The sequence below is a fragment of the Panthera onca genome, chromosome A1 (assembly GCF_046562875.1).
Source record: "Panthera onca isolate mPanOnc1 chromosome A1, mPanOnc1 haplotype 2, whole genome shotgun sequence".
NCBI classification, from domain to species: domain Eukaryota; kingdom Metazoa; phylum Chordata; class Mammalia; order Carnivora; family Felidae; genus Panthera; species Panthera onca.
The window spans coordinates 122,359,591-122,375,333 of record NC_138339.1 but is presented as its reverse complement, the minus strand read 5'-3'; the positions used below and the strand labels follow the sequence as shown (position 1 = coordinate 122,375,333).

The 15,743-nt window shown below is 42.1% G+C and overlaps 1 protein-coding gene across 2 annotated transcripts in view; it reads left to right on the top strand.

Annotated features, from left to right (window-relative positions):
- LOC132681445 (protocadherin alpha-C2) overlaps nucleotides 1–13,495 on the top strand; it is a 48,743-nt gene extending 35,248 nt beyond the window's left edge. The window contains exons 4-5 of one of the 2 annotated variants that reach the window (XM_060635920.2): nucleotides 11,545–11,646; nucleotides 12,086–13,495. In XM_060635920.2, coding sequence (XP_060491903.1) covers nucleotides 11,545–11,646; nucleotides 12,086–12,156 — 173 coding nt within the window. In that variant the 3' untranslated portion in view covers nucleotides 12,157–13,495. Of the gene's footprint in view, nucleotides 1–11,544 lie in introns of both variants that reach the window. The other variant, XM_060635918.2, reaches the window with a different exon arrangement.
- The last annotated feature ends 2,248 nt before the right edge of the window (nucleotides 13,496–15,743 follow it).

The window sequence follows — 15,743 nt, the reverse complement described above, 5'->3', positions numbered from 1 at the left end:
AATAGCCACAAAATCTCCTTCCAGATCACGCAGCCACTGCCCCCCTCAACCCCCCAAGCAGGCGGTTCACCCAGGAGTGGCACTCTCTGGGGAGTGGATTCAGACCAGCCCGTCTGGCTTCATGCTCACATCATCCCCTCCCTGCCACTCTAGGGGTCAGACTGCTAGGCCTGTGAGTGAGCTCAACTCTGTCTCCTCCCTCATCCCCAAGGCTTCACAGAAATAAAATAATAATAACAAATCAATTATTGAGCTGGAGAGTCCGAGCCAAAAGAATTTTTCAGTTTTATTACCAAATCCCTGTGTGATTCAGGGCAAAAGACCTTGCTGTAATTAAGCCTTCAGTTCCTTACCTATAGAATGGAAAACTCTTTTTTTTTTTTCAAAGTAGGCTCCCTGTCCAGCACAGGGCCCAATGTGGGGCTTGAACCCACAACCCTGAGATCAAGACCTGAGCTGAGATCAAGAGTTAGACGCTCCACTGAGCCACCCAGGCACCCCGGAAATCCTTTTTTATAACAATTATTTTTTATAATTATTACTTATTATAGGGAATATATGTGTGTGTGTGTGTATATACATATAAATGCAAATGCAAAATGCTTCATAAAATGCTTGACCTTTAATAAGCAATTTATCAGTATTCCCTAAGAGACTGAATCTTCTGCTCCTCTGATCTTACTAACAAGTAAAATGTAATGAGTTTTTACTTTGTGTCATGCACTGTTTTATATTCCATAAGGATAATTACATTTAATCCTGCAAAAACCCTATGAAGTGCTATTATCTCCTTTACACATGAAAACTGAGATACTATATGATTTGCTAGACATCACATAATATATACGCTGTAGCCATATTTAAACCTACTATTCTGATTATAGAGCCTCAGGTCCTAACAGAGAACACGCAGTGTATTTTTACATTGTCTTGTTTCCTCGGAAAATTCTTTCCACTGACTTTTGAAGGCCTAGGAAGTAGTGGAGAAATGGTGGAAATGCTAGCCCAGGTGGTTGGAGCTTTCTCCCCCTCTCTCTGATCCTGAACAGGATTTGGGTTGCAGACTGCGGTTCTCCTGTGTTTTGTGGGCTGTAATTACTCCGATTAACATTGCCCAATTCATAAAGGCTGAGTGAGGGAGAGGAGGCGGAGCTTGTTCGGGCAGCCCACAGCCCCACAGATGGTAGGATGGGGGTGGGGTAGAGCTAGGGATGCTTTACAGCCAGGTCTTTCAGCAGGTTTGATGGCGGATGGTTTTTGCCTTTTGGTCAGACTGAGCGTGTATGATTCTACAATCTGCTAGGTTCTGCTAAAACACACACACACACACACACACACACACACACACACACACACACGAGAGACAGATGAAATGGTTGCTTAAGACGGTGCAAACAAAATCGGAGCTGCTTGAGGCTATAGTGGCAGGCTCCGGTGGGGAGAGGAGTCAAGGAAGGGGGAGAAGTGGGATGTCCCTGCGCAGAATGCCTGCATGTTCACCTGCAAACCCAGAATCTGCAGAACCTTCTGTGCTGTGACTTTTCCCTGGGCAGCCAGAAGTAGCAGCGGCAGCCCCAGCCAGAGAATGAGCAATCCAGGGGAGCTGTCTGGCTGGGCCGGAAATGGCTGTAATCATTTAATAGCTTTTGCTGGCTGCACTGACCTAGCGGAGTGGGCGGTAGGCAGGCTCCAGAGTGCTGTCTGGAAAGATAGCCCGGGCTTTAATCAAAATGATGGGTTTTCTGGAGGCTCTTTATTAACCTTAGGACTAAATCCCAAAGATGGAAACAAAGGGATGAATGGGGTGGTAAGGGGAGGGCTGAAACCTGCAGAATGGGCTGTGATTTTCCTGAGCTTGTCACTGCTGCATCCGTGCCCCGCCCCCAGCCTCTGTTCTTCTTTCAGCTGATTCTAGTTTAGGGGTTCCTGCCTGCATCTCTGTCTCTCAAATGGTGGCAAAACAAATCTACCAAAGTAATCGCTACATTTGTCTAATGCTTCAGGGTTTTCAAAGGGCCTTCAGGTACAGCTCAGCATGTGGTGGAGTTAAGACTGCCTAGGTTCCATCCGGTCCTAGGCTCTTCCACTAAGTAACTGGGAGATCATTGATCCTTAGTCTCTTCTTTTATAAAACAGACATACCTATAAAACAGACATGGATATTGGCAATATTTACTTCGTCTGGTTCTTGTGAGGAGCAGAAATTATATTGCACACAGGTCTGCTTAGCCTGTGCCACGCACATAGGAAGAGTACAGAAAATGTTAAATACATCCAGAATCCTGTGGTGTAGACAGCAAGGTGATCATCTCCATTTTATGGATGAGAAAACTGTTTCAGAAGTACTTATGCAAATTGCCCAGGACTTTGTATTATGAATGATAGAGGTCAGGGCAAGCTCTCAAGTTCAGAAGAGCAAAAAGCAAGGTGAACAGAGGAAAAGAGAATTCGACCCCCCCTACCCCCCCCCCCCCCCCCCAGCATACTCCAGCCTGTGACCCTCCAAGAGCTTTCCTCAAAGTACTATCCTTGGTCAAAATGACTTGGTGTTATTCTGTTGGGGAAAATTAATGTAAATCAGAAAAATCTCTTCTGGCCTCAGCTGACTGCCCAGAGCGGTTCAGAATAGGGTTGGGGGTGAGTTCACAAGGCTGGCATTTGCTGCACTCTGTTCAGGACCTTCCCCACTATGTGCTTTGGCAAACCCACTCATTCCCAGTCCCCGAGGCCAAACTCTGGCCACAGTTCCTTTATAAAACAGTAAAGTTGGATGTTGCCAAAAAAGACCCTGGGCAGTGCCTAAGAGAAGTGTCCAAGGTGGCTTTATAGGATTAAATGAAGTGGCTAGCTACCTTCAGAGGGCAGGGGTTTTGTTGTTGCTGTTGTTGTTTTTTGTTTTTGTTTTTGGTGCAAAAACGTGATTTTATTAAAGTATGGGGACAGGACCTGTGGGCAGAAAAAGCTGCCAGCAGTTTTGTTTTGTTTTGTTTTTTAAGTTTATTTATTTATTTTGAGAGAGAGAGAAAAAGTGTGAGTGGGGGAGGGGCAAAGAGAGAGAATCCCAAGCAGGTTCTGCGCTATCAGTACAGAACCCAAAGCCCAATTCGGGGCTTGAACTCACAAACCATTAGATCCTGTGGTGTAGACAGGAAGGTGATCATCGTGACTTAATCTGAAGTCAGATGCTTAACCAAATGAGCCACCCAGTTACCCCAGAGGGCAGCTTTTTAAGTTGGAGATCTTTATGCATTTTAAAAAATATGTATGTTGTTCTGACTTTTTTTTTTAATTTTTTTTAAACGTTTATTTATTTTTTTTGAGACAGAGAGAGACAGAGCATGAACGGGGTAGGATCACAGAATCTGAAACAGGCTCCAGGCTCTGAGCTGTCAGCACAGAGCCCGACACGGGGCTCGAACTCACAGACCGTGAGATCATGACCTGAGCCGAAGTCGGCCACTTAACCGACTGAGCCACCCAGGCGCCCCTGTTCTGACTTTTAAATGTATTCCTACCTGTGGTGGAGAAATCAGCCAATACCAAAAAAAGGGGAGGAGGCAAAACCATTTACTGTAATTATGATTATATTCTATTATATTCTATTAAAGCTTTTATTTATTTATTTTTTTAATGTTTATTTATTTTTGAGAGAGAGACAGAGCGTTAGTGGTGGAGGGGCAGAGAGAGAGGGAGACACAGAATCCAAAGCAGGCTCCAGGCCCCGAGCTGTCAGCACAGAGCCCAATGTGGGGCTTGAACTCACAAACTGTGAGATCATGACCTGAGCTGAAGTCAGACGTTTAACCGACTGAACCACCCAGGTGCCCCTCTATTAAAGCTTTTAAATCCCATTGGCTTGTAATCTGAATGTCAGGGAAGGACTCTGCCTAAGGATCCAGACCCCCACCTGCTTGGTATATGCCTGAAATCCCCTTTCTAGGCTCTGATAGAGTCTTAAAGTTTATTTATTTTTTATTTATTTTGAGAGCGAGAGATGCTGGGGGTTGGGGGATGGGCAGAGAGAATCCCAAGTAGGCTTCACACTGTCAGTGCAGAGCCCCATGCTGTGCTTGAACTCACCAACTGTGAGATCATGACCTGAGCCAAAATCAGGAGTCGTAAAATTGACTGAGCCACCCAGGTGCCCCTCCCCCCCATGGAGTCTTGACTTCATGTCAGTCTTGGCCTTGCCAGTGAGCTAGGTTCCCTAGGACCAGAGGGGAGGGACTTGTGGGAAGTCACAGGAGGGGGAAAAGGAAAAGAGGAAACATTCCCTGGATTGACTATTTGCTGGTACTGGCCCTGGTATCTCTTCCTTTCTCATCTTCTTTAAAGGGGAGTATTTCCTTGATCCTGCCCCCAAAGTCACAGCATTTTATAGGTGAATATGGCCAAGGGGCTTTAGTGCTCTTGGTCAAGAGGGACTCAAGATTAGGAGGTCAGTAAGTGTTGTTCGTCAGATTCTGAAGCTCTTATTTCACCTGAATGAGCCCTCAAAGATGTTTGCTTACATATGAACCAGAACAGGTTAGTCACAATCGTCTGTAAGGGACTCTAGAAACCAGATTTCCTTCTGCTCTGCAGAAGCTGGATATGAGGAAGATGCACTGGAATGGATCTCTGATCGCTTCTTGGAGTTAAGGCTGAGTCAGACCAACCAAGACTCCCCGCAAAGGCCGAGAAGCTCAGTGACATGTAAAAGAAACTCATTAACTCTTAGCAGTCCTGCTGTGAGGGGCTCCCTTGTCCAACAGACCTAGCCTTTAATGTCCTTTAATTCTGCAAGATAAAGACATCTCTGAGCTCTGCATCTCCAGATGACAGTCCTGAGGCCTCATGCAGAGTCCTGGCTCTGGTTGGGAAAAATTTCCATCCTGGGCTATGTGAGAGACCCCAGAGTGGTATTGAAACCCAGTTTTCCTAGATGACAAATCCCGGCTTTTAAACACCTGCCTTGCTTTTGTCTCCATCTCTCAAGGACAAGGTCTGTATGTTAAAGGTAAACAGGCAGATTCTTGCTGAGTTCAGTTGCAGATTTATCTCCGATGGCTAAAGAAATTAGTCTTAGTCTCAGAGAAAAAGCACCCGTGGCCCCCGTGTCCACAGAGCTGTAAAGTTCACTCTGCCAGGGGAAGCATGTTGTAGGGAAAGAGATTTGGGGGAGAGATGAAAGTTCCTTGCTTCTTTTCCCTACTGCCTGCTGGTACTTGAGCTAAATTTGCAATATATTCTTAACCTGCCTTCCTAGCCCCAAGAGCTGTGCCATATATAGTTGCCCATATGTGGTTCAATTTATTGGGCTCTTACGTTGTGCTGGCGATCAGGCTTAGCACTTTACACACATCACTTCACTGTCTTTAGGGACAAGCAGCAGTGAGTGCAGTCAGTGGAGGGCTGTTGGATCTGTTGGAGGGCCTGCTGCTTCTCCTACCAGTCCTTGAATTCACCCACCCAGCAAGTATTTATTTAAACCCCTGTTATGGGCCAGGAATTGTGCTAGACTCTGCTTAGGTAGTGGTGAATGAAGCAGATATCTTTTCTGCCTCTCTGGATGTTACAGTGACAGATGGAGGTGAAGGACATTGCTGCTTGGCCGGGAGGGTCATAGAACACCTCAGTGAGGGGGTTACATTTGAGCACAGACTTGAAGAATGAGGAGTCCTGCTAAGAATGGAGGGGAGATCATTCTAGGCAAAAGGAAACTGTGTGCGTACAGGCCTTGAGGCAAAAACAATCCCAAGAGGAGTCTGAGGACCCAAAAGAAGGCCTGTGTGGCCAGAGGATAGTGGTGAGAGGGAGTCTTGGAGATGAGACTGGAGAATAAAAAATATCAGATTATTGAAGGGCCTTATATACCATGTTAGGGAGTTTGATTTTTATTATTTTGTTAAGGCAGTAGAAAGCCTCTGAGTAATTTTAAGCAGAGGAGTGATGTAATCTGCTTTCTATTTTTAAAGAATTTTACTGTATGTATGCTATATTTCAGTTTTTAAAAAAGGGAGAAAAACTTAAGGAGTAAAGATGACTCTGGCTCCTGGGTGGAGGGCTAGAGAGAAGCAAAAGTCAAAGCAGGCTGGACAAGGAAGAGCCTGTTGCTATAATTCACATTCAAGGTAATGGTGCCCTGAAAAAAAGGTAGTGACAGTTCATATGGAGAGAAAAGGACAAAGTCAAGGTATATTTAGGAGGCAGGAATGACAGATCTTGATATACGTTAAGTGGAGAATGGAGAATAGGGGAAAAAAAATGGAAGTTTCTGGCTTGAGCATTAAGGTGAATGGAATGCCATTTATTGAGACTGGAGAGATTTAGAAAGGAATAGATGAGAGGAATCTAGAGTTCTTTCTGCTTGAGATGTCCCATGAGACTTTCAAGAATAGATATAGGATGGGCATTTGGAGACATGAGATTGGAGCACAGAGGGATATAGTCTCTAAATATAAATCTATATCTCATCAGCATATTTGGACAGTACATGTACTGACGGACATGGCTGAGACCTCGAAAGGAGTGAAGAGAAAGAAGAAGGTACAGTGCCAAAAGAGGAGAATGGTTTGATAAGGAACTCATAAAAACAAGTGTCTCCCAAAGCGGCGGACAGATGCCCCTGAGAGGTTCACTACATTGCAGACTAAAATGTGACCACTGGCTTTGGCAATAATGTGATTAGTGAGCTTGACATGAGCAGTGTTAGAGAAGTAGTGTCTAAGAATGCCAAATGAGAGAAGATAGGTAAGTGACAGGTCGGGAGATGGAAATGGCAGATGTAGAGAATCTGAAACTGTAATTAAATGTAAATGGTTTATCTTGCAGAATTTTTCAGGATTCCAGCCCAGGAGCAGTGTCAGATACATGCATGCTACTGTGATGTCAAATGGTTTCAGTGTCGTGGCCGCTGGGATTACTTTACACAGAAAGACTATTACTCTTCCTCTCTAGATCTGACCTCTACTCTTCTAGAAGTCATCCATATCCTTTATCATGTGTCTTCCAGCTAGATTCTTGGGGAGGTCTTGCATTGAAAACCCCTGTGGATACATCATAATTTCCCCCTACCCAGGGCAAATTTCATCTCTCCTCTGGAATCTCCTTTGACTTTCTCAAGTATAATTAGTAATTTTTTCCTCTGGAATCCCATAACACTTCTTGTGTACCTTGGTGATTACATTTATCCAGTTGCCTTATAATTGCTTGAGTGTCTGTCTCAACTAGACTCTGAGCACACTGAGGGAGGGGGCTGGGTTTGGAAAGTAAGTTTGGCTCCCAGTGCTTTACCCAAACAGGACTATATTTACAACAGGATTCCATTCTTCTATACTAGGTAGCATCCCTCTATACCCACACATCTTTCCATCTCTTCTCTGCTTCATCCCATCACCCCTCAAGGTTATTGTGATACAGTTAGGATCAAATAGTTGGTTCTACTAATTCATCTTTTGTTTTGGACAAAGTAGGTGTCAAAATACATTTGTAGCCAAAGTTTTCTGTAATCACACACTAATTTGCTGCTGCTTATGCTGCAGCTGCTGCTGCTTCCTTCCCCCCCCACCCAACCTCCTCCTTCTTCCTCCCCCTATCTCCCTGCCTCCCCCCACCACCTTCTTCCATCATGTACCTCTGGTTTAGGTTTTTCACCCATTACCTGAAGACAATTAAAGTATTTTGAGTATAATTGCAGACAAAGGTTCTGAAATCCTTTGGCGGTTCTTAGTTTGGGGGAGTCGGGGGACGGGGGTGTTGTCCAGGTACCACAGAATCTACTTATGTCTACAGCTACCTTTTATGTTACCATCATTATTGAGACCTCCATTTAAAAAATTCTAACAGAGAACTCAGGAGACCCCAGAGGTCCTTAGAACTGGTTTGAGAAAACAGTAGTGTCTACCCAAAATGAGATTCAAGTATTTCAGTTTGTGATTACAATAACAAATGCCCAGGGCTTCTTTCATTGTAGAAAGACCTCAAAAAGTTAATTAACAGCACTAATTGTTCCAGGGAATACCCTGTTTACAATAGCTCTTACAACCTCAGGACTTTTGGTTCTTTGTTTCTTTTTATGAAAAAGATTCTCTTTAATAATATTTTTTTTTCTTTTTACTGAGGTATAGACATATAACATTATATTAGTTTCAGGTATACAATATAATGATTTGATAGTTGTATACATTATAAAATGATCACCACATTAAGTCTAATTGACATCTGTCACTATAGTTACAAAAGAATTTTGTTTGTGTGTATGTATGTGTGATGAGAACTTACAGATCTCTCTTGGCAGCTTTCAAGTAAGCAGTATCATCACCCAGGTGATTAAGAGTCTGACTCTTGATCTCAGCGCAGGTCATAGTTTCAGGGTTGTGAGTTCAAGCCCTGCATTGGGCTCTGCACTCTCAGTGGGGAGCCTGCTTGGGATTTTTCTCTCCCACTCTCTCTGTGCCTCCCCTGTTTGCGCATGCTCTCTCTCAAAATAAATAAATAAATAAGTTTAAAAAAAGAAAATAATTGGGGTGCCTGGGTGGCTCAGTCAGTTAAGCGTCCAACTTTGGCTCAGGTCATCATCTCATGGTTTATGAGTTTGAGCCCTGCATCAGGCTCTACACTGTCGGCACAGAATTTTAAAAAAAGAAAGGAAGGAAGGAAGAAAGGGAGAAAGGAAGAAAAGAGATGCTTTTTAAAAAACAAACAAACAAACAAACAAACCCAGAAACAATCATCACCATGCTGTATGTTAACATCCCAGTGACTTATTTATAACTGGAAGTTTGTACCTTCTGACCACCTTCACCCATTTCACACATACCTGTCCCCTTCCTGCCGCTGGCTACCACTAATTTGTTCTCTGTCTCTATGAGCTTGGCTTTTTGTTTTTGGTTTTGTTGTTACTGTTGTTTTTTAAATTCCACACATAAGTGAGATCATACATTATTTGTCTTTCTCTTTCTGACTTATGTTGCTTAGAATAATGCCCTGAAATTTCATCCATGTTGTTGCAAACGGCAAGATTTCATTCTTCTTATGGCTGAATAATACTCCATTATATATATTGTCAAACATAAATAAAATCGCCAGTTATTTTGCCAACAAAATGAGTTTATTAGGGAATAGCAGAGGAATGCAATTTGGACAAATGGTGGTAAACCACAGGCAAGTCCTAAGAGACTAAGGAAAGGTCACCTCTTACTAGGTTTTAGGAGGAAATTGGGGAGGGTTGTTTTGATCAAAATTCTTTGGAAAAGAACAAGAGTCTGACATCTGTGGTGGTTTCTCTTTGGCTTCAGGTGGTGGTTATTGTGTTGTTGCTGGGGCAGGAAGAGATTGTCCTTTTTTTGTCTTACAAGCAGGTGATAAAAGTCCTGTGTGAAAAGTATCTTTGTCAAGATAAGAGTTACCTTCCTTCTTCTTGTTGGTAGTGCGGGCTTCCAGGAGTGGTATGTGTGTGAGAGATCCCCCTTCCAGGCTTCCTGACTCCATTATTTTTTTTTTTTAAAGTAAGCTCTACTTGCAACATAGAGCTTGAACTCACCACCTAGAGATGGAGAGAGTCACATGCTCATGGATTAAGCCAGCCAGGTGCCCATCCTGACTCCATTAAATGAGGTTTTCTTTACTCATTTTTACAATACATGCCACATTTTCTTTATCCATTCTTCCATCTACGGACACCTAGGTTGTTTCCATATCTTGGCTATTGTAAATAACGCCACAGTGAACACAGGAGTGCACATATCTTTTCAAGTTAGTGTTTTCATTTTCTTTGGATCAATACCCAGAAGTACAATACCCAGAATTACTAGATTGTATGGTATTTCTATTTTTAATTTTTTGAGGAATCTCCACACTGTTTTCCATAGTGGCTGCACCAGTTTACATTCCCACCGACAGTGCTCACAGGTTGCCTGTTCTCCACGTCCTCACCAGCACTTGTTATTTCTTGTCTTTTTGACGATAGCCATTCTGACAAGTGGGAAATGGTATCTCACTGTGGTCTTGATTTGCCTCTCCCTGATGATTAGTGATAACTGGGCAACTTTTCATGTACCTTTTGGCCATTTGTATGTCTTCTTTTTTAAAAAGCCTATTCAAATCTTCTGCCTGTTTTTAAAATCAGAGGGTATATTCTTTTGCTGTTGAGTTGAATGAATTCTTTATATATTTTGGATATTAACCACTTATCAGATATGTGATTTACAAGTATTTTCTCCCATGCAGTAGGTTACCTTTTCATCTTGTTGATGGTTTAGTTTGTTGGGCAGCAGCTTTTTAGTTTGACGTAGTGTGGTTTGTTTATTTTGCTTTTATCGCTTTTGCTTTTGGTGTCAGATTCACAAAGACTCACCTCAAGGAGCTTACTGCCTATGATTTCTTTGAGGACTTTTATGCTTTCAGGTCTTATGTTCAAGTCTTTAATCCATGTTGGAGTTTATTTCTGTGCATGGTGTAAGACAGGGGTCCGGTTTCATTCTTTTGCACATAGACGTCCAGTTTTCCCAAAACCATTTACTAAAGAGAATGTCCCCTCCCCACTGTATATTCTTGCCTCCTCTGTGGTAAATTAATTGACATATATGCATGGGTTTACGGCAGGGTCCTCTATTCTGTTTCAATGATCTAAGTGTCTGTTTTTATGCCAATACTATACTGTTTGATGACTATAGCTTTGTAATATAGCTTGAAATCAGAAAGCATGATGTCTCCAGCTTTGTTCTTCCTTCTCAAGATTGCTTTGGCTGTTGGGGCGCCTGGGTGGCTCAGTCATTTGAGTGTCCGACTTCGGCTCAGGTCATGATCTCACCATTAGTGGGTTCATGCCCCACGTCAGGCTCTGTGCTTACAGCTCAGAGCCTGGAGCCTGCTTCGGATTCTGTGTCTCCCTCTCTCTCTCTCTCTCTGCCCTTCCCCCACTCATGCTCTCGCTCTCTCTCTCTCTCTCCCTCAAAAATGAATAAACATTACAAGAAATTTTTTTTAAAGATTGCTTTGGCTATTTAGGGTCTTTTGTGGTTCTGTACAAATTTTAAGATTTTCTATTTCTGTGAAAAATACCATTGGAAATTTGGTAAGGATTGCATTGACTCTATAGTAATATTAATTCTTCCAACCCCTGAGCACAGAATATCTTCCCATTTATTTGTGTCATTTCTTCAGTTTTTTCCATAAACATGTTAGAGTTTAGAGTACAGGTCTGTCACCTCCTTGATTAAATTTATTCCTAGTTCTTTTGTTGCCTGTTCTGCTTTAACCCAGTACATTTTCCATCCCATTCCCAGGCAAAATAATCACGACCACATTCTTTAGGAAATTCTGCACAAAGAACCAAAAATATGTCCCTAGAAAATTAGACCTCCAGACCCATGGTGAGAAAATCTGCCTTCCTGATTGTTTCCGAACACTGACCTTGCCCTCAGGCTCAAAGAAATAAGCCCTGATTTCTTGGGGGGCGGGGGAGCCAGGGTTGTCTGTGCAGCTTCCCCTGTATTCTACCCACTAGCATGACCTGGAAGGCGTGTGCTGACTCTTACTGACTTGGGATGTTTTGTCTTTCAGAACCAGAGGCAGGAGAAGTGTCCCCTCCAGTGGGTGCTGGTGTCAACAGCAACAGCTGGACCTTTAAATACGGACCAGGCAACCCCAAACAACCTGGTCCCGGTGAGTTGCCAGACAAATTCATTATCCCAGGATCTCCTGCAATCATCTCCATCCGGCAGGAGCCTGCTAACAGCCAAATTGACAAAAGTGACTTCATAACCTTCGGCAAAAAGGAGGAGACCAAGAAAAAGAAGAAAAAGAAGAAGGGTAACAAGACCCAGGAAAAAAAAGAGAAAGGGAACAGCACGACTGACAACAGTGACCAGTGAGGTCATCTCATGGAAACAAGCCACTTAGCCAGTTTTTGTAATAATGGCAAATCTCTCCCATGTAGCAACTCCCCACTCCCTTCTCCTGTCTCCATGAGCCCTCTCTTATAGACCTCAGAAATCTGCAGAAAGTTCCCTGTGTCTGTGTAGATCACATTTAAGAGGTTTTGTCTTAAAAGCTTTACTAAGTCTGGTGTTAACTCTTTCTCTCCACTCTGGCTTGTTTTCAGAACCTAAAAAGCAGACCCAAGTTTCCTTTCTCCTCCGCCGCAAAGGAGAAGCTTCCCAGCCCCGCCAGTGAGAGGTTGGACTCTCTGCCCTGTGCTCCGGGGATCCTGTCTTGATGACACTTGCAGGGCAGGCTCAAAGGTTTTGAGATTGAGCAGCTTGGGTGTCTGTGGCCACTGGGTTTGTGTGGTTACCGTGGGCGTGTGAGTGCCAGACATTGGCTGGGATGGGCCAGATGAGACTAGTTGGTGCAAGGAGGGCCGGGAAACAAAGGCAAAGAAACAGTGGGAGTTGCCAATCCAGGGGGAACGTGAACTAAAAAGGACCAGACTTTCTAAATCTTACAACTCAAGAGGCAGTGGCCACCCTCTCGCAGACAAAACCACCCCTGCCGACAAGGCTTTGGGCATCCTCAAGTCTGTTGGCTGTGGTGTCATTATGCCTAAAACCTGCATTACACCTACAAGCCAACAGTTCAGTGTTGAACGGGGCCAACCAGGGCACCAGAAGCAGATCTGATGTGTTTGCTGTGCGTCCTTGTGCTCACTTTATCAAAAATTCTTTTGCACACAATGTTTATGAAAAGGCTAGATCCTTTTCCAACACATATGCAAAAGCAGAAGCGAAAGAAAACCCCAACACCTCACTTTATGCTGTTTGTTGTTTGATAGATTTATTTAAAAAAGAGAAAATCTATGACTATAAATCTTTAAAGAGAAATATGACGAGTCCCCCCTCAACTCCTCAAAAGAGAATCCAGTCTACAGCCATTTAAATGATCATTGCTGCTACAGAAGTGCTTTAAGAGAATTGCCTGAAACATCTGTATTATACCGGCCACCTGCCAATCACAGCTTTACTCTTTCAGGTCACTCTGGGGCTGCCTCTTGCATGTATTAATTACTAAATAAAAGGATCTTTCTCTGTCTCTTTTCTAAGAAACAATTACGTGCACTTTGAATACACAGTACCTTCTCTAGCCAACTATATCAAGACCCCGAAATTGAAGAAAAATAATTGTTTTCTCATACACACAGTGAGCCGACTTTCCAATCCTCGAATTCTGTGATTTGTCTTGGTGTGCCAGCCCACACCTTATCTTTGGTTTAGTTTTCCTTTTTTAGAACACTCTGAATTGCTAATCTTGCTGACACCTATGATGTTACCTGAAATCAATCTCCCATATGTATGCTGTATGCTATTATAAGACTCCTGAAATATACTTACTCTGTGCTTGTGTATGTGAATGTTAATGCAACTATACCTAGAGTGAACTTTAAGCTTTATTGTTGAATGTAATTCCATTATATTTCCTTTTGTACACCTGTGAAAAAGTGGAGTAGTGTTTTTTTAACCATTGTTAATCAGCTTTTGTGTATGAAAGACACAGTAAAATTTCTTTCTTAAATCAAGACACTGGTGATTCAAGGAATTTTATTTATGGTCAGCCAAGAGCTGTCTCTTGCCAAGACTCCCACTGGCAAGGGAATAGATAGAGCTGTTTTTTTCTAGTAACAATTTTGGAATGAATACCGTGGTTATTCCCTGAGGGTATGCAAGCACAAAATTTACCAATCTGACCTTCTGAAGTCACAGAATGCTTTGAAATTATAATGACATCTGGAATATCAGCTCATAGCGAAGAATAAAATTTACTGTCACCTTAAATAAGAAATTTTAATTTTGTCAAAATGTACAATTTAGAAGTTTAATTACATTATCTTTTAAACGTTATCATAAAAGGTAGGAGTCTGTTATTAAAACAAAAACATTAAATCTAAAAAAAAAAAAAAAAGCCTGTTCTGTCTGCTTTTAGCTTCATTCTCCCATATTTTGAAGGGTGTGTAACTTCAGCTCTGCAGGATTGCATGGGGTAAAACTTGTTGCCAACACATGTGAACCATTGCTACATTGTAGGTTGTGATCATTTTGCCCCACTGAAACCCATGTATCTGACCTTACGTGCCTTTTGAATACTAGGAGAATCGGGCTAATTTATTAATGATGATAATTATGATGTATCTGTACAGCACTTTTTACATTTGCGAAGTGCTTTCCAGTCCATGTTAGTTACTAGTTATTACAGCTGTAAGGATAAAACACGCCATGTGGATTCATTTTTAATTGGTGCTATTGGTATTTATTCTGTTATTGCTAATAAATGGAAAATGGTGGTATGAAAGAAATGGTGGTCATTTCTCAGTATAAGAGTAGGAGAAAATAGAACGCTGATTATCATTAGCTGTTATTTTTGAAGAAGTTTGCACTATGACTCTTAGAGTATCGCTCTCTGGCTATCTCCCTGGCTGTGTTTATCACTAAGGCAAAACGCTCGATGGAATCACTCAGACTCTACAGTATTACTAGAAAGGGCAGTCAGGAGGCTTCGGGGTCACTTCCCAATACACTGTTTCTGTCTTCTCTAGTAAGAATTGCAACAAACCAATTTTTTATCCCTAGAGCCTTCCAGTCATCTTATTCATTACGTGTTTAGCCTTTGCTCTTCTCTCCAGTTGGGCAAATAATGCCCCCAGGAAATAAAATTTTATGCATGCAGGGCATATGGTAGCCACTGTATGAAGTAGGTTCAGTTCACAGTCTATATTCCGTAACAAATAGATCTTCCTTTTGTAGTTAAATTTTGTGAGCAGTTATTCTCAGCTGGGAGCAATTTTGCTTCTCAGGGGACGTTTGGCAACATCTGGAGACATTTTTGGTTTTGCTACTTGGGTGGAAGTTCTTCTGGCATCTAATGGGCAGAGGCCACAGATACTGCTAAGCACCCTATAAGGCACAAGACAGCACCCCACAGCGAAGAGTTTTCCAGCCCCAAATGTCAATAGTACCAAGATTGAAAAATATTGAAACAGAATGAGCGTATAATTTGTTGTTGAATCTATTTTTGAGATCGAAAGGGAACACCATTAATAATTGGGATACAAGATTTAAGCTGGGCTTAAATCCCAGTTTGCCTTGTATGGTGACTCACAGAAAGAAAGAGAAATTGACATTATACTAGATCTTAACTGGAATATAAATAAAAAGTTGGGAAAACAGAAAGAAAAGAGAAAGAAAAAAGTAGAGGAAAGAAAGAAAGAAGAAAGACAAAGAAAGAAAGAAAAAGCAAGCAAGCCAGTACAGCTCTATAACTTGTTAGCTGGGGAACCTTGGGCAAACCACTATGTCTCTCAGTTTTTCAGCCTCTGTTTCATCATCTGTCAAATGGGAATAATTCTAGTACAGACCTTATAGATTTGTGGGGAAGATACAGCAAGATAACCTCAGAAAGGTTTTAGCACAGTTTCTGGCTCACTGCTAGATAGTTGTTATTATTAATAATCCTTTTCTTCCATCTCCTCACCCTTTTTCAGAAGTTTAGCTGTTACACTCAGGACAATTTTCCTATTGATTAAAATGTGAGTGACAGATTATAAAACATAAACTTTGCAATAAAAATATTTTTACTCCTTCATATTTTTGCTCACCTCTGAAGGAAAAGAGGTGAAGTGAGTTTCCTAACTCTTTACTTATTTCTATCCTGAATAATGAGGTTTCTAAGTGGTCAAGCAACCATTCTGTTTACAGCTGTTCCACGTCAATGATCTGAAAGCCAGAGATCAAAGGGTTTAGAAGTCACTTTGCATGTTCAAATGAATAAAT